This window comes from Ammodytes marinus (genome assembly GCF_949987685.1).
Source record: "Ammodytes marinus genome assembly, chromosome: 17".
Classification (NCBI taxonomy): Eukaryota; Metazoa; Chordata; class Actinopteri; order Uranoscopiformes; family Ammodytidae; genus Ammodytes; species Ammodytes marinus.
In genome coordinates this window covers 27,125,104-27,145,665 of record NC_137221.1, presented here as the reverse complement: position 1 = coordinate 27,145,665, position 20,562 = coordinate 27,125,104, and the positions used below count along the sequence as shown (strand labels likewise).

Below are 20,562 nucleotides of genomic sequence, written 5' to 3'. Positions count from 1 at the left end.
CCTGGAACACTGTGCAAAAGCAGCTGAAGCTGCCGGAGCTGGTCACCTTGGGAGAATCCAAAGGAATCCTGAAGGACAGAGAAGATAGTTCTCTTGGTCAATGCAATTGTTTGTAAAGCTATTTTCTGATAACGGCCAGGTTTATTCATTCATCTGTCACCAGTTTATTTATTTAATTTTTAACTGTATTCCTTTCAATCTTCATATAGTCTTGTCTCTGATCTTGTATTGTACTTTACCTGACGTTGAATGTGGTGTATGAGAATTGTGGTTGATTGTGCTTATTTTATCATGGTGCTGCCTTCTTGGCCAGGTCATTCTTGAAAAAGAGATTTTAATCTCAATGAATTTTACCTGGTTAAATAAAGGATATTGATTGATTGCTTAAAGCTAGCGGTAGCTTTAGCGTTAGCCACAAGAGCAGCGGTGTCGGGTGACGTACACACACGTTTACAGTGATGTCATGACGTTGCTCTCTTGCCGGCTCCATGGCTGTCTCCGGTCGATGTGAAACCAACCGGTTCATAACTGGGATAAGGCTGTAACCAGTTTTGAACTGACCCCAACACCAGCCTGGAACTGACTCTTGGTTCATTTTGGTGTGAAAGGCCTATGAGTGATGTGAGAGGGATGTGGTGCTTAGGTGAATTGAAGCCATGCTGCACAGCCGGCAGGCCAGGGCCAGGCTGCTTCACAATGGCCCTCATTTATCAAACTTGCGTGGAAACTGGTGCAGATTCTGGCGCAAATACCTCCCTACGCCAGGTATTGCGTGGTATTTATCAAACAGTCGTATCTCGCCAATCTCGGCGTATGCCAGGCCATTATTGATAAATGCGGCGGCTGAAAACAATCGTTATTTGAATATCACACTCTATATTTTCTCAGTTTAGAGGCCTCACCCAGAGGTTTTACGACATGGATATGCACATTACGGCAATGTTACTTCTCTGATGTAGAAATCGACAGAATAACAGCGAAAGTAGAAAAAAAAGAGTTTCATTTAGGAGCATTACAAGCGGCATCAAAGAACGACAGAAGGTCAACAGCGTTGGTGTTGACAACAAACGATCTCCAGCTGAGGATTTTGCATTTTAGGTTTGCATCAGTACTATTTCTCAAATGCTATAAAACAGCATACCTATACAATTATATGTCGCCATTTCTTTACATAGATGAAGGAAAAAAAAGTGGTCTGACTCAAAAATCGCCACTAAAAAAGTGTGTTGCTGCTCTGAAATGCAACACCAGGAGATGTGGGCATAATATAGGCTAAGTGGTAGAGCAGAAAAAGACGCACCAACTGTCCGATAATGGTCCCCATGAAAGAAATACACGTCTGCAGAGATTTGAATGATTAGAATGTATTGGCCCTTTTAGATGGCACTACTCAAAAGGGTTTTAAAAACTAAAAATAACACATTTTGCGTTTTACTGTATGACAGCATGCGCTTGGCACAAGCCGACCCGGCAACGATCAGCTGTGAGAGCACCCACCGTCCTGCTCCACCAGCAGATCGGAAAAACAAGTCGAAACGTGCCGGTTAATGGTGGAAAAAAATCGCTCGCTTAAGCGATCAATGACACATTAAAAGAGGAACTAACATCTAAAAAGTGCATCAAATAAATAAAATGTTAAGCTGAATGTTGTGCCGTGTATTTTTTATCATAAAGAGCAGCGTAGGCCTAGGCTACTACTTGCATAGCCTACATATGTATTACTATAGGCTAACATTTTGAATGAATGCAGCCCCCGTGCCTCAGTGTCCCCCCAGCTGCTCCAAGTCGGAGATAACTGCCCTTACGCAGTCCTATGCACCACTCCTAAGAGGCTGGTGTGCACTATTGAATCAGCTCTCCTACTCAGTTGCACACCATAAGCTGCACATTTTTAAGTGATTAATATCTTTATTTCGGTCTGAGCAAACACTGCATTTGTATTATCTTCTAATAATTGTCCAACAAAGTCATCGGCTACCCGGCACAGCCTGCACTGCGAGTCCATGCTGTTCACAAACTTGAGTACACGAGCTGAGAGCTGGCGTGGGATTTGAGCGTACCCTACGCTCACGTCCAAATTGATAAATGCCGAGGTTTGCGTGGACATGTGCGTACACCCACTTTTCTGGTCTACGCACGGTTGATACACGAGGGCCACTGTGTGGGAGCAGCAGCTCACTCCACTTGGTAAAGGTTAGGGAAAGTTGTTATTTAGTGAAATAACTACATCTGTCTAATTACAAGAGTATGAACATTGAAGATAACATATTATGCTAATTTTGTAGGTTCACAATAGTAATTTGGGTTTCTCTTAGAAACTGTTTTCATGGTGTAGTGTCCAAAAAAATTAACATTTTGGTTTTATTCTATAAACTACTGACAACATTTCTACCAATCCCCCCAAAAAAATATTGTCTTAAAGAGCATTTCCATTAAGTAATGTAGAGATGAAGATTTGAGAAAAATCTAGACTGGTCTAAGTTAATTTTTTCCAGAGCTGTAGATTTTTAGAAAGGTGAAGGTGTAGATAAAGAGGGTTGTTTTATCTCAGACTTTGGGAGTCCATAGACACACCGGGGAAAGATATTAATGTTGGAAAACCATAATAAAATGTACTTTTGCAAAATAGGTGACCTTTAACATCACACACACTCCATTTCTGATTCACCATTCATTCATGTTCCATGTCTTGCAGTGCATTAAATAGCACAGCACCTCCAAGCACTCAGTGCAGTGTGAAAGTGCTCTCCAGAATTGTTTTGTCTAATTAAATTTCAGTCACATATGAACAGTAGGCACCTGAGCATTAGGCGCCACTGTTATGGCAAACTAATTCACTTCAAAATCTGAAAAGATTTCCTGGCTCATTGTTGTTTGTAATTAAAATATAAACCGGCAGCGTGTACAACCATAGTTTTCAAGTAGCACATCTGTGATATCTGATGGGGGCCAAAAATACCGCCGCTAATGCACTGAAGGGGTTTGTTGGCTCACTGGTGCAGCAGCTTCAGTCATCTTTAGGTTCAGAGGGTTGGTACAGTCCCATTAGTGACTGAACGCTTCCCTGAGACCTCTGGGCAGGAAGAGTAACGCTCTGAGCTTTGGCAGGTTTTTAAAAAATTTTGTGTTGGCTCTCACAGGAGTCGGGGATCAGAGATCTCAGCAGGTGCTAAATAAAGGAGTTAAAGAGTCCACTGAAGGGCTTTGAAGGATTTTGACTTTGTTCTGGGGGTTCAGTCAAACTGTACTTTCCCCTGTGTGTCCTTCCTACAGTGCTCCAGAGGTTTTGATCCGGCTGGAAAATATCACTTATCGTGCATTATTTAAAGCGTCATTAGTGGAGCGAGCCTTATTCTCCCAAGGCTCTGGGCTTTCATTAGTACATCAGTTATCTGCCCATTTTATGCTCATGACTCATCCCAACTCTGGAACCTATAATATAAAATAGATCAATTACATTGACATTGAAACGGTGCAGGAATATGGAAATGTTTCCTAAAGATAGACTGTCAGCACCTGGGTGGGTAGAGGAGGAAAAGGGAACATGGCAGGAAGAAAGGATAAGAAAAGAGATATGAGAAACAATGGAGGAAGAGAAAGAGGGAGAGTTGGGATAATTGGGGGAGAAATAAGAGGGCCATTAAATCCAAAAGAAATCAAAACTATAATGAGCCTTAATTTTAAAGCTCAGTCATGACCATTTGTTTCTCTAGTGCGATTCATCAGAGAAATGCTTTCACATGGACAATGAAACATTTTAATAGTAGATCATTATTGGAGACCTTTAAGTATTATATTTACATATTCAAAATCTATTCATCATGCTCAAGAGTGGGGAAAAATGATAGAGATAGATGGATGGGCAGGACTAACATATCATGCAGAGATGGAAAGAGTACCAACATATTCAACTCAAGTAAAAGTACAGTTAGTTTGATGAAAATCGACTTAAGTAAAAGTAAAATTACCAGTCTAAAAATCTTCTCAAGTAAAAGTAAAAAGTAGCTCATATAAAATGTATAGAAGTTATATAGTTGCTTTTTTAACAGCAGGAGTGGGGTGTCTCCTGTGTAGTGCAAAACAAAGGGGAATAAAAACAGCAACAGACCACAGGACTAGACTGGGACTCATTTTAAGCCCTGGAGTTTCATGCCTCAGACCGGCACTTTAGTTCACAACGACTAGCCAATATTAAAATAATGTATTTTACAACAAGTTAGTTGTAAGTCTGCAAAAACGCACTGTTCACTACAGCCTTGTAATTCTGCTTATTGTTTTAAAATATCATAATTTCACATGCAGTGCAAACAAGTGTTGCTTCACAATGTACACTCACCGGCCACTTTATTAGGTACAGCGGTTCATTTTCTTGTTAACACATATAACTAATCAGCCAATCACATGTCAGCAACTCAATGCATTTAGGCATGTAGACCATTCTTCAGAATGGGGAAGAAAGGCGTTTTAAGTGACTTTGTGTTGAGGGTGCCAGGAGGGCTGGTATGAGTTTTTCAGAAACTGCTGATCTACTGGGGTTTTCACTCTAAAGTTAAACCATCTCTAGGATTTACAGAGAATGGTCCGAAAAAGAGAAAATATCCAGACAGCTCAAAATATGCAAATTCTTACCAAACGTTGCCCTAATCACATTTTTTATAAACCTATAAGAGCTCAAATACTTAGACACCATATGTTTTTTAACTGCCCTTTTAATTACCCCAAGCACTATTGAAGTATTTTTAACTAATGAAATGAAAATGCATGCAGGTTAGCGGACCTTGATAAGAATATGAGCTATTAACTACAAAACTGCTGTGAAGTTCACATAATTAAAAGTCCTTGCACAAAATGTCAGCATAGCTCAATACTTATATTGTAGCCTATACTATACTCCAGAATAGTGTTATCATAAATACACCTGGAGTGATGCAAAATGTGAAAATCATGTCTGCAAATTACAATGGAGCTCTGCTCGTACACTCCTGTTCAGGACATGTATATTTAGCCTAGATCAACAGTGTACAAAACATATTTTGTTTGTCACATACGCATCTATTTTAAACTGTTCCTAGCCTGCACTGCTGCTCTAAAACTATAACTGATGTGTGAGATATGTGTGAGAGCAAAGAGAAAGTAGAAAACAAGGCAGGGAGAGCATCCTAATAATACTAAGTGTTAGCAGTGGAGCAGAGGCGGTTTGGACCTGTTTATAGGAAGAGTCCCTTGCTGTGCAACATGCTGTTAATACCAGGTATTAAAAGCTCAAGCAAACATTGAAGGGCAAAGGCAACGCTAATAAATAATGCAAATCCACTCTTAATGCCTTTCATAAAGTGGAGAGAGCTTAGAGAGAGCGCTGCGATCGACCCCATTGTTAGCATAGGACTCAAGGGTCACTTTTGCAAGAACAAAAACTGAGGCAAATATGTAGTATTTTTTAGTGTGTGGGTTATCAGCAAAATGAAAGTACACCCTGGCCGCCCTTCTGGAGGTCCTTACCTCATGGTCACCATTCATTCATTTCCTTTATTTATCCTCGTAAGATCCACTCAGGGGTGACCCTCATCTACAATGATGTGGAGTAATGTTCCACACCTTGTTCACCCCTGTTCCCACATCACGGCACCCTGCAGTGTCATGCCCGAGCCAGCATGAAGTCAGCACAGTATTTGTTCATTCGGCATTACGCTCATCGTGGGCCTTTTTTACCACAAGACTTTTAAAGTGGACATCAGCACTAAGCCAGTGTATATCTGTGTAAGCCCCGCCTTCCAAAAAGCCCAGTCTGCTCTGATTGGCCCCTGAATCTAACTGCTGGTTTGAATCTACTGTAACTGCCAGTTAGATTTGTGGGTATATTGGGGTGTGGCTTATCACAGGTGGAGGTAGTGCTAAGTTAAGTTGGTGATGAGGCGGTTTGGCTTCTCCCCTAATGACGTCATAATGGGAGAGAAATCTGATTGGGGTTTTTGAACACAGGTTTTCAGAAAAGTCCATTATGATTTAGTTTTTTTTAATATGTTGGGAGTCTCTAGACACACAGGGAAATATATTAATGTTGGAAGACTAAGGAAAACTGAATTTTTTGAAAAACATGAATGTGGCTAACTAGCAACCAAATACTTCACATATCAAAGTACTTTTATACAACAACCCCCGGTGTCAACATGTCCATCTGAACAGGGTGAGTCACATGGATCAGTGCTGCCATCCTATTGTCAATGGAGGGAGTCCTGACACTGACAAAAGACTGTTGCCTCTGGCTCTAACGACACTTCACACCGCGCTCTATTTACAGGCCTGTCATTAAAGGATGGTAATTACAGAGAGACAGTCACATCATTATCATACCTGCTGCTGTGATAGAGTAAATCCCTGTAGATGGGAGGACAAAATGGGCACCTTCATTTGAAATGCCAAGTCATGCCTGTGATTGAAAATGGCAGGGTGTTGTATACACTGGGGGCCCACAGTTATCAGTTGCCAAAGTCAAGGCAGAACTGTCAAACGTGTACATATGTGGTACATCTACTTATGATTCCGAAATGATTGTTGTTCTGTTCTTCTGACATTGCAGCGATGAGGTGGTGGCCTACACATTCAAAGAGATGGCATGCCTGGAAGATTCAACTGCTAATAATTCCCTTGTCAAAGCTTACAAATCATCACTTTCCACACTCGCATATTATGCTTTTTCAAGAATGTAATTGTATTAAGATCATTCCAAAATCTAGCATGAACTGATTACAGTGATCCGCAACAGTTCTCCATAGACAATAGTGAATCAGATGGAGCTTGCCTGATCACATCACCGCCTAGCAGCATAATAAGACAATCAACATGTGCTGTCAACATAATTTTTATGGCATCGTTCTCGTCTGGCTGATTCACCAGGACAAAAGCATGTGTTTAATCCTCAATGGCAGTTGATTCACACACACAGTGGGCCTCATTTATCAAACTTGCGTTGAAACTGGTGCAGATCCTGGCGCAGAAATCACACTATGCCAGGTTTCATGTGGGATTCATCAAAGCGTACGCCAGAGATCAGCGTTGATAAATGCGGCAGCTGAAAACAATCGTAATTTGAATATCACGTCCCTTTATATTCTGAGTTTAGAGGCCTCGTTCATTATCCTGGAAATCCAGACCCTGATATCTTGAACGATAGAGGGTCTGGCCACGATCAATAGTAATTTCCAACTGAAGGGGCGGCATTTCAAATGCCACTGCACGCAGTTGGATAGCACTACAACCAATCAGAGCGATGCACAAGGTGACGTAAGCCACGTTCGTTTAGCGAACAGCTGTTAAACTGTTAAATTAAACGTTTGCCGTGGTCGGTCGGCAAAACAGAACATTCCACTTACTTGCTAATTAAATATTTGAGTGCCGTCTTCCAAATCGTAAAGGGTCGAGGCCAAAGCTGTCTCAAACTCACACAACATATCCGCAGCCATCTTTGATGTTTACTATCACGGCTTCGACGTCGCATGCACGTCACTGTTGTCATCCGGTTACGTCCGCCCCAGAGCACCATACAAAGGGCTCTGGCGCGCCCATATTAGATAGAACCAATTGAAACGTGAGCCCAGATTTCTGGTCTTTTTGAAAAAGCTTCAACGGAGAGTTTCCAGACCAACAGGCGCAAATTTAATTTGTCAGCGCCTAGTGGCAGGTCTGGGAATGCCAGGCTACTCGTTCATTACTACAAATTGGTCATAAGTGGTTGAGGAGAAACAGACGCACCAACTATCCGATAACAGTTCATATCAAGCACGCTTTATTTTTTTTCCATGAGCGGAATACACGTCTGCAGAGAAATGAATGTGTAGAATTTAATGGCCCGTTCCGATGGAACTACTCAAAGGGGTTTTTAAAAACTGAAAATTTACAAATTTTGCGTTTTTTACTCTATGACAGATGCGCTTGGCACAAGTGTATAGCCGTCAGATCAGATGCACTAACCTCCACAGGGCCAGGTAACAACCAGCTGAGAGCGCCCACCGTCCTGCTCCACCCATCCTTACTGCAGATGTCTTGGCCCAAATGTGTCGGTTAATGGTTAAAAGAGAAACTAAAAAGATTTGAGCGTCCAAATTGATAAATGTTGAGGTTTGTGTGGAAATGTGCGTACACACACTATTCTGGTGTACGCACATTTGATCAATGAGGCCCAATGTGTGGTGCTCAGGTTTCAGCCTTGCCAAGGGAACAGGAGTTTTTAGATGACCGTGTTATCATCAGTTCCCTTGTACTGCAAAGTGCAATTTAACCGTTTGTCCTGACCCTTTATCATTCAACAGGCCACAACAGGATAAGAAAGCAACAGAAAGGTAAAAGTTCCACATGGAAAAGTCTGGCTAAAAAAGCTCTATCACTTGACTTCAATCCTAAATCTCCCCTCAATATATTGCCTTATCTCCTTCGGTACATATTTCCTCAACCCGTTTTCATTTCTCCCAGTCTGTCTATGGTACTTTCCAGCAGTATTCATTTAGTGGGGTCAGCCAGTCTCACACAAGATACACACAGACATGGTACCTGTCCTCCTCTCAACTTTTCTTGACAAAATACTGTGAATTTAATTTTAGTAGACTTGACTACTGTAATAGTGTCTTTGCAGGCCTTCCTAAAAAATCAATCAGACAGCTTCAGCTAATTCAGAACGCTGCTGCTCGAGTCCTCACTAGGACCAAAAAAGTAGATCACATTACCCCAGTTCTTAGGTCTTTACACTGGCTTCCTGTCACTCAAAGAATTGATTTTAAAATATTGATGATGGTCTACAAATCCTTAAATGGTTTAGGGCCAAAATACATTACTGATCTGCTGATACGTTATGAGCCGCCCAGAGCCCTTAGGTCGTCTGGGACAGGTCTTTTAAAAGTCCCCAGAGCTAGGACTAAACAGGGAGAGGCGGCATTCAGCGTTTATGCGCCGCGGCCCAATGTCTGGAACGGACTGCCAGAGAGTCTGAGGTCCGCTGAGACTCTCAGCTCTTTTAAATCGGGTCTCAAAATGTTCTTGTTTCCCTTTTAACCTGTAATTTTGGTAAAATGTTTTAATTCTTTTATTTAAATGTTACTATTTTTATCCATGTTTTAAATTTGTTCCTTTTTTTGTATTTGTATTCTTTATTTGATTTTAACCCTGTGAAGCACCTTGAGTGGCCCTGTGCCTGAAATGTGCTTTATAAATAAAATTGCCTTGCCTTGCCTTGCCTTGAATTTAGAACCTCAGAAGAACCACCAAAGTTACACTTTTTCAGGAAGATAAGAAAAGGTCCAGATTTCCAGTATTATATAAACTACCATTTCAATATCCTGTCTATGAATGATGCTCGTAGTCAGAATTTGATGCAACCACCTAGTTCATAAAAGCACAATTTACTGTTCCGAACAAGATGAAATGTTTCTTTTTAAGGAAGCAACAGATTTGAACTGATCCGATTAATAAGGTATCAGACAATGAATCTTACTGCAGTCACCGCTGTGTGTGGGTAGAATGCCTGCAGCCAGTTCAAAAACCCCAAGCCAATAAACAACTGCCATCTAAGAAGTTTCCAAAGTCAAGAAACCGAGAAGTTGTAGTGAAATTCCAGTCGATACCAAAAAAAGACATTATTTTAATATAACAGAACTACTGATCCAAACAACTTTACACTGGGCATTGCACTCCCTTGGGTCCTCATCAATACAGTAGCCAAGTGTGAAGTTGATTGGATGAACAGTTGGCGAGTTTTTTGAAAGGCAGTCAGACACAGACACACACAGACACACACAGACACACACACACACACACACACACACACACACACACACACACACACACACACACACACACACACACACACACACACACACACACACAAACAGATGTCTTCATTTATAGAATGAAAAAGTGTATACCTACTTGTCTGATTGGTATCAGTGTTTAGAAATGTGCCCTTCATCGGAAAATAGACCTTACTGCACCACCACAACAGCATACATTCCAAGGCTGAACATTTACAAACAAAAAGCCATGTGATGTAGAGAAACCGCTCTGTGTTAATGTGCCATTTAAATGCAAAGAGTCATTCTGCCTTTTTCTAGTTTTTCATTTTTACTCTGGGTCCTGGATCATCAAAGCCAGCAGTGTTCAGCAAATAGATAAAAAAAATTGCAGAGCAGGGACAGGCGAGAGGGCCGAGGGTAGGAGGCGAGAAACCATAAACGGTTTGAAGTTCTGTTCAGCAAATTAGCGTTATGTTCAAAGCCCTAAAGGGAAGGTTTGAAAAGGGTAGATTCTCTGAAGTCTGCTTAGCTTTACTGATCTTTGCAGAGCTCAGTGAACGTTGGACCAGTGCTGCAGTACGTATGGCTAAGAGGCGATTTATGCTCACCCAAAGCCGCCATTAATGATGACTTTTTTCCCCATGAGCCTTGTGATATTTGCATTCTGTCTCGGTTTGCAATACCAGGGTCGAGTGTTTGAAAAAATCTGAAGCAGACATCATCTATTTGCATCTGAGAGTGACGCGCCCCACACACATCCTGCGTCTACCTCTGGAGCGCGTCGCGTTACCTTACTGCTGCCTCTCTCGGACTTTTCTCGGACACACATGCAACGTCTCAGCAGCTGCTGCTGCTTGTTGGAAGTTTTATTTTGAAGGGGACACACCAGGAAATGGTGAAACTACAGCGAAAGATGCCAGTATGAAGTCAATGCGACTCTCAGCAGAGTATTTCAAAAATCACTTTACTGATTTATACGGGAGAGAGAGAGGGGGGTGTGGTCGGGGAAGAAGAAGGCCGTAGACACAGATAGAGCAACGGAAAACTGTTGCGCTCATCATGATCTTTTTTATTTCTTCACTATATTGGATCTCTATATGTGTCATTTATCCAAAAATGAAATGCCAGAACTAATTGAAAATTAGGTTTTAAATCCCTCGGATTTTGATTGCACAATTAAATCGTGAAATAAAGGGATTATTCGCGTATAGGACTGAGGGATGTTTTATTTTGAAATAAACACACCGGGTAAACGTGTAAATAGAGTGAATGCTGCTGGTATGACTGTCAACAGAGTATTTCTCTATCAGTTAAAGCACAGAGACGCGAGAGAGACGCGCTGCTCTCAGAAAAAAAATAGGCGAGCCTCCTGAGGTGAAGGGGAGCGTCGCTGCAGACGTGCCTCCGACGCGCCTCAGCAGTGCGTCTGAGGTTGGATGTGTGCTCGCTCTACGTTGATTTCACAGTCTGTGACCAAAAGTCAGACGCAGACGCGAGGTAGACGCGCAGTAGAGGTAGGATGTGTGTGGGGCGCGTGATGCTGTTGTGTTTTTGGGATGTGAAAAGTGTATGTGTTTCCACCTACATTATGAAGTAGTTGCATATGGTGATACGAATACAACAATTCATCTTTTAAAAGATGCTTCCACTGCAGTGATAATACTCATTTGGCAGATTGGCCTCTCTTGTGGAGCAAAGGAGGGGGGATGAGGGGGTGTTTGACTTTGATTAACAGGTGAGGCTGCATTTTGTCAATATGAAAAAAGATTTTCCCAACAAAAAGAGGTAATTAAGCAAAGTGGTATTACCCAGAGATTAGCTATTGACTGAGTGAGCTTGATTAAACTGTAATTAAATTAACTTGACAACCTCTACTTTATTTAGAACACAAAATGCAAATGCTTTCCAGATAATGCGTAGACTTCATCAATTGCAAATGGGTTGCAGCAGAACACAGGAGATTATACTGTGGACCAAGCTTCAGAGATGTTGCCAGTTGGGGGACAAAAATGCTGGATCAAGCAGAGCAGATTTGGAGCTTGAAGGACTGTGCTTAAATATGACGTGTCTGCCTTAACGCATGGCTCCACACACCAAGCCTTGGCATCTCACAAACTGCATTACATTACACTGCTGACAAGCAAGTTAAGAAGATAAGAAGAAATCGTGTTTCACTGGTGTGTGTATGGGAGGGGGGTGGGGGGGGGGCTACAAAAACTGCAGGGCGTAACATGTTCCTTTTTAGCTGCAATGTTTCATGTCATTGGTATTCCTCAGGCTGGTGGGCGCAAATCAATACTATTGAGCTGCCGGTGCCCAATAAACTAAGCTGTTGTCTCAATTGCAGTCTCTTTAGCGTCTCTGAAATAATTTAAAACCCTTTGGAAAAACTGCAGGTAAAACGTATATATTTGCTGGGTTGCTTCAGTAGCAGTCCTCCTGGAAAACTGTGACCTTGCATATTCTTCCTTCCTGGATAAACCAGAGGCTATAGAAGAAGACGGATCTGTTTTCATTTCCATGTGAAAACAGAACCCATTGAGCTGGCTTCACACTTTAGATGAACAAGTAAAAGTATATGTCTACTTTCATACTGCATTGATAGATAAAGACGTGTGTGTGTGTGTGTGTGTGTGTGTTTGTGTGTGTGTGCGTGCGTGTATGTGTGTGCTTAACAAGCAGCTATATTGGACATCTTCTTTTTATTGGTGCATAGTAATGTTACAGTCCCATACTTCAGTATTGTAAAGTGTGGCTGTCCAATAAGGAAAATAGGTTCAACCTGATTTTAGTGCATATCACAATATGAATAAATGGGACTATCTCTGACGAGCTTATAACCTAGTGGTATGGGAGATCTGAGCAGCAAACAGAAGTCTATAAAATCGTCATTCATAAAATGGTAGTACATGAAATTTTGGATTAGTCTGTGCTATTTTCTTCTTAAAGGGTTTAGCTACATTAACCAACCTTGCTGTGCCTCCTAACCCTTAAACAGGCAACAGTGGAAAATGAGTTTCTAAAAATATTTTCATGTTATCACTCATCTTTTCAAGACCAAAGAAAAATATTTCCACATACATTTTTTTTATACTTTGTATATTTTGGGTTTTACGAGTTGTATCTCCCAGGATACGTTGCCCTATTAAGGTATAAAAAAAGCCGAAATGGTAAAAATATAAATTTTTAATTTGATGAACAGAAATGATAAATTGTTGTTTATCTTGTCCATTTAAATTACAAATACTACTTTTTAAGTAAATTTTATTCAGTTTTACCAATCTAGTTTCATCAAATTGGATCAGCCACATCCAGATGGGCAGGCTTGAGACGGTCCATAGTGACCCGCTCTAGCTTATCCCCCATGTCCACCACAAAGTTCTTGGTCCCCGCCTCCAGGACACAGAAGGGCCCATCATAGGGGAGTCTTCAGGGGGACCTGAGTGAAGGGGCTGGAGTTGCCCAGGGCAAAAGTCCAATGTGACGCGCCCATCCACAGAACCGCAGCGTCCTGAAGGAACTTTCATGGGACCACCAGTGGCTGTCTGTAAACCAATTCAGCAGATGAAAACTGCAGGTCCTCCTTAGGGGCAGAGAGCCAAACAAGCCAACAACCACAGGAGGCAGTCAACCCAGTTGCGACCCTTTAGCCATGCAGCTCGGATGTGAACTGTGGGCCTCTGTACAAGGTGAGGTCAGCCGGCATACCAAAACGGGCTACCTATGACCTGAGGAACGCCCAGTCCACTTCAGTGAATGCAGAGGAATGGCTTCCGGCTACCTGGTGGTGCTGTCCACCAAGGTGAGGAGGTCAGTGAACCTACGGGAGGAAGGCAGGGGGCCCACCAGGTCCTTTTTGACCTGGTCGAAATGCCTCTCGGGGACCAGAATCGGCGCCAAGGGGGCTTTGGTATCATGTGTACCTTGAACACGCTGACAGGCCAAACTGAAGCTAGCCCAGGTCTTTACATCACTCCTGAGGCGGGGCCAGACAAATGTAACACCCACCAGCTTAGTATACGGCTTGTGGTCCACGAAGGCAGTGAAATGGAGGCCGTCCAACAGGAATGTAGGGACTTTATGGTGCCGTGTGCATGAACCTGGCACGGTGTCCTACTTGTGTACCAGTTTAATGGCTCCCTTTGTGGAAAGCAGTGCCCAAGGAAAGCAATGGATGACAGGCCAAACTGTAGCAGGATTGACTATTAGTCACTGCACCCTGATCCTTTCAAACAGCTGCCACAGGTGCGTCAGAGGCTCCTCTGAAGCCGATGCAGGCATGATGCTACACTGTGCGCCTACAACGACCAGCAGCCACCAGCTGGAAATTATATATTTAATTAACAGCAGCTTACTTTCCCTGCCAGTGGCTTTGGCCATCCCTGGGCAGTTAAGTTTGTGTTTTGTGCCTGGAAGGCACTCCCCGCCCCCAATGGTTAGGGATAGGGCCTTCCAGGCAGCACTGCCCTAAGTATACATAAATATAGAAAGATCATTTTAAAAGTGAAATACAGTAATAATGTTGTAATGGGCACAACTGTTCATGATAATATATGGTTCTGCAGTCATTATCAACATGCTTTCAAGTTTTAAATAAAATTCAGAATAATGAACATTGACCAAATTTCTACCCCCTAAGCAGGCAACGTATCTCTGGGGATACATACATTTCAAATTCTGCTAAAAAACCCACAAACACAGATGGATTTTTTTTTTCTTCATCAGCATGTTAAGACAAATGTCCTAATTCAATATATGAATTTAGATTGTTATTTTAACAAAAATAAGTATGTCTAATATATGATTACTTACACCCTGGGAAGCTGGCGCTTCACCACTGGCGTCCATGTTGATTTCTGATCAGGCTGACTAAACAATGAAAGATAACTTGAACCAAATCATGTCACCTAGATGCTAATAACAGACAAGTCTTTTGATAAATGCTAACTAGATTAGTGAAAACCTTCCAGCAAGCCCCCTACAGGATGTTAAAGAGTATGTATCTCCCAGTGCACGTTGCCTGTTTTAGAGAGTAGGCTGTAAGTTCTTAAAGGGTTGTCATTTCATTCGCTTGTTTCAACTGGAATCATCAATCAGTGGTCATGTCCGTCTTATATCCCAGTCCTAATGCTTTCAAATGTATTTCACCTAAAAGTCATCATATGCTGGGGAAGATGTGCTATCTGAGCAGAGATTCATATGATTTATTTCCAGAAGAAAATTTGAAAAAGATCATATTATTGGAATTCATAACATAACTATGGCTGGCGATGCCCGAGACCTTAGCAGGAGTAGATAACCTCAATGTGACTTGCTATGAGTCACTAAAACCTATGGTTTATGTATGACCCTCCCAACCCCCCCATAAGAGGGTTCACCACAGGCTCCTCTGATGAGATCTCACACAGCTACTGTATATAATATATCTCTTTATCCGGCAGTATCAGGGAGAAACTTCCAAGCCATCCAAGCATGTGCTCATCCCACCAGAAATTGACCTTCTCTAATGGATGAAAAGAAGATGAAAAGCCTCCTTTTGTGGCGCTGCCGGCCCCCCCAAGGAACATCGGGGAAGTGTAATCAGCAATGACCCATGATAGCCTCCACCAATCCCCACCGAGTTCCTTAGCATACCCAGCCTGCCTCCAGGGAGCTGTGCCTGGAACAGCGGAACAAGCACTTGATGACTGCAAATTAATTATACAAAAAAAATCTTTTGGACGTGTCGGCTCATTCCAAGCGCCACAATTTACCTTGGTGGTTTGGAGAGAATTTCCTAAGAAAAACCAGACCGCTTTAAATAAACATATATGTAAAATATTAGCGCAGATTGGAAGCTGGCCACCTGTGTAGAAGCATGACACACTTAAATAGAAAAAGCAGCAAGGGACCGAATGTGCTAAAAAACAAGCTGTCACTAGGTTGATGATTGGAAGTGGGTCCAGGGTAGTGAGATTGTTTGGCATACATCACTGAGGAAATCTGGTGAGTACAAAGGCGTAACGGCCATAAGCACATTTCAACACCCATTAACATTCAACCGAGTGGAAATAAAGACACGAGTGAGAGACGGCTGTGATCACCCGTGGGTATCCAAACATCTCAGCGCCCAGAGAGCAATGTGCATGTGCAATCAGCATTGGTCAGCTCCTTCTTTATTTTTACCAGGGTGAAGTATAAGTTGCATCATCTTCTAAACTTAACATGCCGTTCCTAGAGGCAGTATGTTGGAAGGGAAGCTGGAGAGTTTCTTTTCCAGGAGATACAAGCTCAGATGGCCGTAATAATGAAGCTGAACAAGACAAATAAGTAATTGGGCAGAAAATGAATCAGTGACTTTTATGATTGTTGCAGACAAAAAGTGCTAAACATTCCCTGATTCCAGCTTTTTCAATCTGAGCATCTGCTACTTGTCTTTATGCTACAACACTGAATATCTTAGGACCGATGGCCGGATAGAACTATTTTGTGATGTTTTATAATTGCAATTGTTCAGTAATCATTTACCTAAAGACAATGAGTAGTACATTAATGGAAAAAAAATAAAAGTAAATCCCTAGGTGCTTATTTGAGTTGTGAAATGAAGTAAAAGGTAGATTAAACCAAGAAGACAGAAAAATAAGTCTGAATTCAAACAATTCAAAAGGAAGTCTTGATTAATATAGCATATTTATTTCAAATATGCAACAACAATACAATAATAAAAATGCATCAACAGGAGTCAGCCCTTGTGACTCCTGCACTGATAAGGCCGCCAAGCACTCTCATTGGGAAGGATTTTTACCTGCTCTGCCATTGTAGGCGCATACACATTCACTCATCTGTCGCTCTGCCCGTGCACCGGTTTGTAGCGTTCTCTCTTCTGATTGGTTATTAGTACTGGCATCCCAGAAAAGTTTATTTGCCGATAACATGCAGAGCGAGTGACTGAGAGATCGGCTTTATGAAACGTGCACACTATATAAGAAACTGTATAAATAAAGAGCGATTTAACACTTATATTAACATAAATAAATAGCTTACTTCACCTTTAAAGTTTTATGAACATAATCTAAATGTATTTTGTTTGTTCAGACACCCTCTGTGAACTATGTCATGAGACCAGAGGGCAATCAAATGAAATCATCCCGGCCTTGGATTCAGAGAGAAAAGGTATACATCGGTACATTTTGACAAGACAACAAGCGGATTAAAACAATAAAAAATGTGATCTAAGGCCGTAGGTTTCTGTTCTTTGTTGTTTAGTTTGGCCTTTTGGGAGCAGCATGACACATTATAAATCTGCAATGGCTTACATGTTAGCAGACGGTTATGTACGTATATACACATGACACAGACCAACACTATGTTGACTTGTGTTTCTGACCAATGTAAGTTCTAAAGTTGCCATATTGAAGAGTTTCAAGTCAATCTTATCAGGCTTTTTAAACAAGCTTTGAAAGTAGCTTTTAAAGCTCTGGCAGTGGACACTCCCCATTCGAAAACCAAATTGATTGCTCGGAATTGTTTTTGGACTGGATTTTTCAGACTGCTTTGCACTATATATTTTTTCATTAAATGTGCCATTATTTTTTGTGGAACATTCACAGAGCTCCCATAATGAACCGCCTCAAAAACCTCATTGTTTATCAGTCCATCCAAGACAGTGACTATCTTCACACACTTGGAGCGTCTCTGGTTCATATTTGTTTTTACAAAATATGAATCCCCTAATGCCTCCTGCCAGAACTTGACTGCAAACATAAGATGAGTGTCTGGCAATCCGACTGGCTCATTAAATGCAAGAAAACGTTCTCTTTCTCTACTAACACCTATTCCCTTGGCAACATGTACACTTCCATATTGCTCATAATATCATGACTCACACACATAAGGACTCTATAGCCTCGTTCGACTTGGAGCCGTCTTGCTCAGACCGGCGCAACTATGACGCGCGTCTTGCTGAGCGCTCAGCAAGCCAAGCATTATAATTGCGCAGGTTTTAGCAAGACGGCGACATCTCAAACGAGGCTTATATGCGCGTGCGGTCATGTGATAGGTGCACAAGTGCATTTGTACGACGTGTCTTCCAATTATGTTTAAAGGCAATAGTGTTAACAGCTGCCACAGTTGGCCACAGTTGAAAGGCCCAGCAAAGGCCAGCTGTTACATGGAGGAGTGTGACATGGGAATATATTGGAGCTATTCCAACATTGGAAAAGTGCGAGACTGTGAATGGCGCAAATTTGGTTTACATAAAGAGCTTATTTGAATGTATGTTTTTAATTATCTTGTGTTTTTTTATTTATATCCTATCTTAATGCCTGTTATGCCTCATTTAAAGTGATTTGAATTGTTGAGAAAACAAAGCAGTGAAAACAAACCTGCCTTGACTCAAGTAGTCAGTAACACAGGTGATGATAATGGCTGATTATAGAAACCCATATTGTACATAACCACAAACATGGAGCAGCTTCCCACTGCTCACGTTTAAATTAGCACCCTAAATGTTTGCTACAAAAATTGTTTCCACCTGTTGCTGGTCATTGCATGCAAGCTGTCTAATGTGAACTCAGTCCACAGCTGGTGTGCTTTAAAATGGCAGATCCATATCTGGAATCCTAAAACGTTTAACATTAGATCGATAAGAGGACAGATATTAATAATCATATGGATGGATTAGTAAAACATATAAATCAAACAAATGTTTGTAGTAATTAAAGTAAAATATGTAAACTATTATTGCTCATTATTATTAAATGTGATGTATTCATTCAGTTTCATGATAACTGTATTTACTGATATAATTTGTTGCCTTATTTAATCGGTTAATATCTCTATACAAATATCACAATGGGTGCAGTAACACACTTCATGTCATATTATATTTTATACTGAATATTTCCAAAATGTCACATAAGTTGTGAAAATATAATGACAACTAATGTTTACTGAACGTGAGAAAAGAAACAAGTTTAATGTTCTTAATATATATAATATGAACAACAACAGTTCAGTCACACTGACATGTTAGAGTCGGATTTGCTTACCAGAGTTAGCAACCTTTTAAGATAAAGCCTGTTTATGGGGGAAGAGACTAGATTCAATACTAACCTTCATCATGGTGCACATTGTGTGAGTGTGTGCGTGGAATTGTGAATGTGAGGCAAAGAAAAAATGGTTATATAGCCCTTTGAATGAACACGCTTTATAAATGCAGTCCAATTTAAGGAGTTGAGTGCACGTTCGGCAGGACATTCACTCAACTCATAATTTCAAGGACAATTCATCTTTTTAAGTTCTAATGTGGCCTGAAAATGAAATATGCAGCAATAGATTGTTATAGAGATTAGATTTTTGACCACCATGGTGGTGTGGTATAGCGCAGATAAAAGCCTTAACTTTAACATGCTTTGAATTTTACCTCGTAGTAGATCTGGGGTGGGATGTGGCCAGTTGTAGGTCCTGATCAGCTGCCAGTCAAAGTCGTCCTCTTGGCCCTGTCTGTATTCACACAGACCAGGGTCTGAGTCCTCGTCAAAGGTGCAGCCAGCTACGGCGAGGAAAGAGGAAAACAGGTTTCAAAGAGGCAAAATGGAACACAACATGAAACTTAGCACTATTAGTACACTTAATTTACCACATGCTACTAGGCAACTGTTGAAGGAATGTATCGTGGACAGCAGAGCAATTATTCTACGGTTACATCGCCACAGGCTCACTGTAAAATGTGGAATCTTTGCAGCTATGAAGTAAATTACAGCTAATGGTTGGCACCGGGAGGTACAAGCACTGGATGCCCAACTCATCTTTTCCCACACAATCTACCACCATTTGGTGCAATTAGCCCTGTGCTGTGAAAACGACACAGCAGCAGCCACAGGTCGCCCAGATAGCCAGAGGAGAATTTGACTAGCGGTGCCAGAGCGGTGAGGGGGGAGAGAGTCCTTCACATGATGGAGGACAACAACAGCCCAGCTCTTAGCTGCTGAAGGTGACCCAACCCTGTCTGGAACTCTAATGGTTACAGTCACTGTTCTGCCATCATCACACAAACCACAGACTTTTAAAGTCACCAGCTCGGTTGTCAAAGTAGAGGCGGTGAAAAATGGCGTGTTCTTGTTAAATTGGTCAAAAAAAAACAGGGTGCACTTTGTCAAATCTAAAAATTAGTAGTCTGGGCGTGGGAGGACCAATTTATTTTCTTGTATAGATGTGTGCCAGGTGAGCTACTTGGCTTCTTTCGCAAAGTGATGGTTTCTATTCACCCGCGTTGTTTAGACACACTAGGCCTTATAAAACTGAAGTTAATGATTATTTCCTTTGTTGATCAATCATTTGATGGTTTTGACTAATGGCAGGGGAGAGAACTGCGGAATGAAACTAAAAGTTCATTAGACCTTTTGTAACAACGGACATTTTGACATGTCAAACACAACTGTAAGTCATAAAATCAATAATTGCTCCATAGCAATCACTGCTGGACACCATTCATGCGTTTGATTCCACCTGTAGTTTCCCTGCTAACAAAAGTCAAAAAGTCTGCTTATATAAAAGCTCTGTCAATCTGATTAGTACTGGAGTGCTAAAGCTCTGATGCTGTGTATTAAGATTCAGGTTAGCAAAATGTATCCAGAAAAGTGTGCACTTATATTTTCCCTATGCCTAAGTTTGGGTTTCAAGCCATATTTCACATGTGATTGCTTTTAGTTTTACCTCCAAATAGAGTGGTAGCTAGTTGGGCTAAATTGTTGTATTGTTCTGTTAGCTTATTTCTTGCAGTTGGACATATTTAAATGGATTT

At 41.4% G+C, this 20,562-nt stretch overlaps 1 protein-coding gene across 1 annotated transcript in view; it reads right to left on the bottom strand.

Moving 5' to 3' along the window:
* ptprua (protein tyrosine phosphatase receptor type Ua) overlaps positions 1-20,562 on the bottom strand; it is a gene marked incomplete at both ends in the record, with an annotated part of 279,645 nt that overhangs the window by 183,875 nt on the left and 75,208 nt on the right. The window contains one exon of the mRNA XM_080045126.1: positions 19,183-19,311. Coding sequence (XP_079901252.1) covers positions 19,183-19,311 — 129 coding nt within the window. The remainder of the gene's footprint in view (positions 1-19,182; positions 19,312-20,562) is intronic.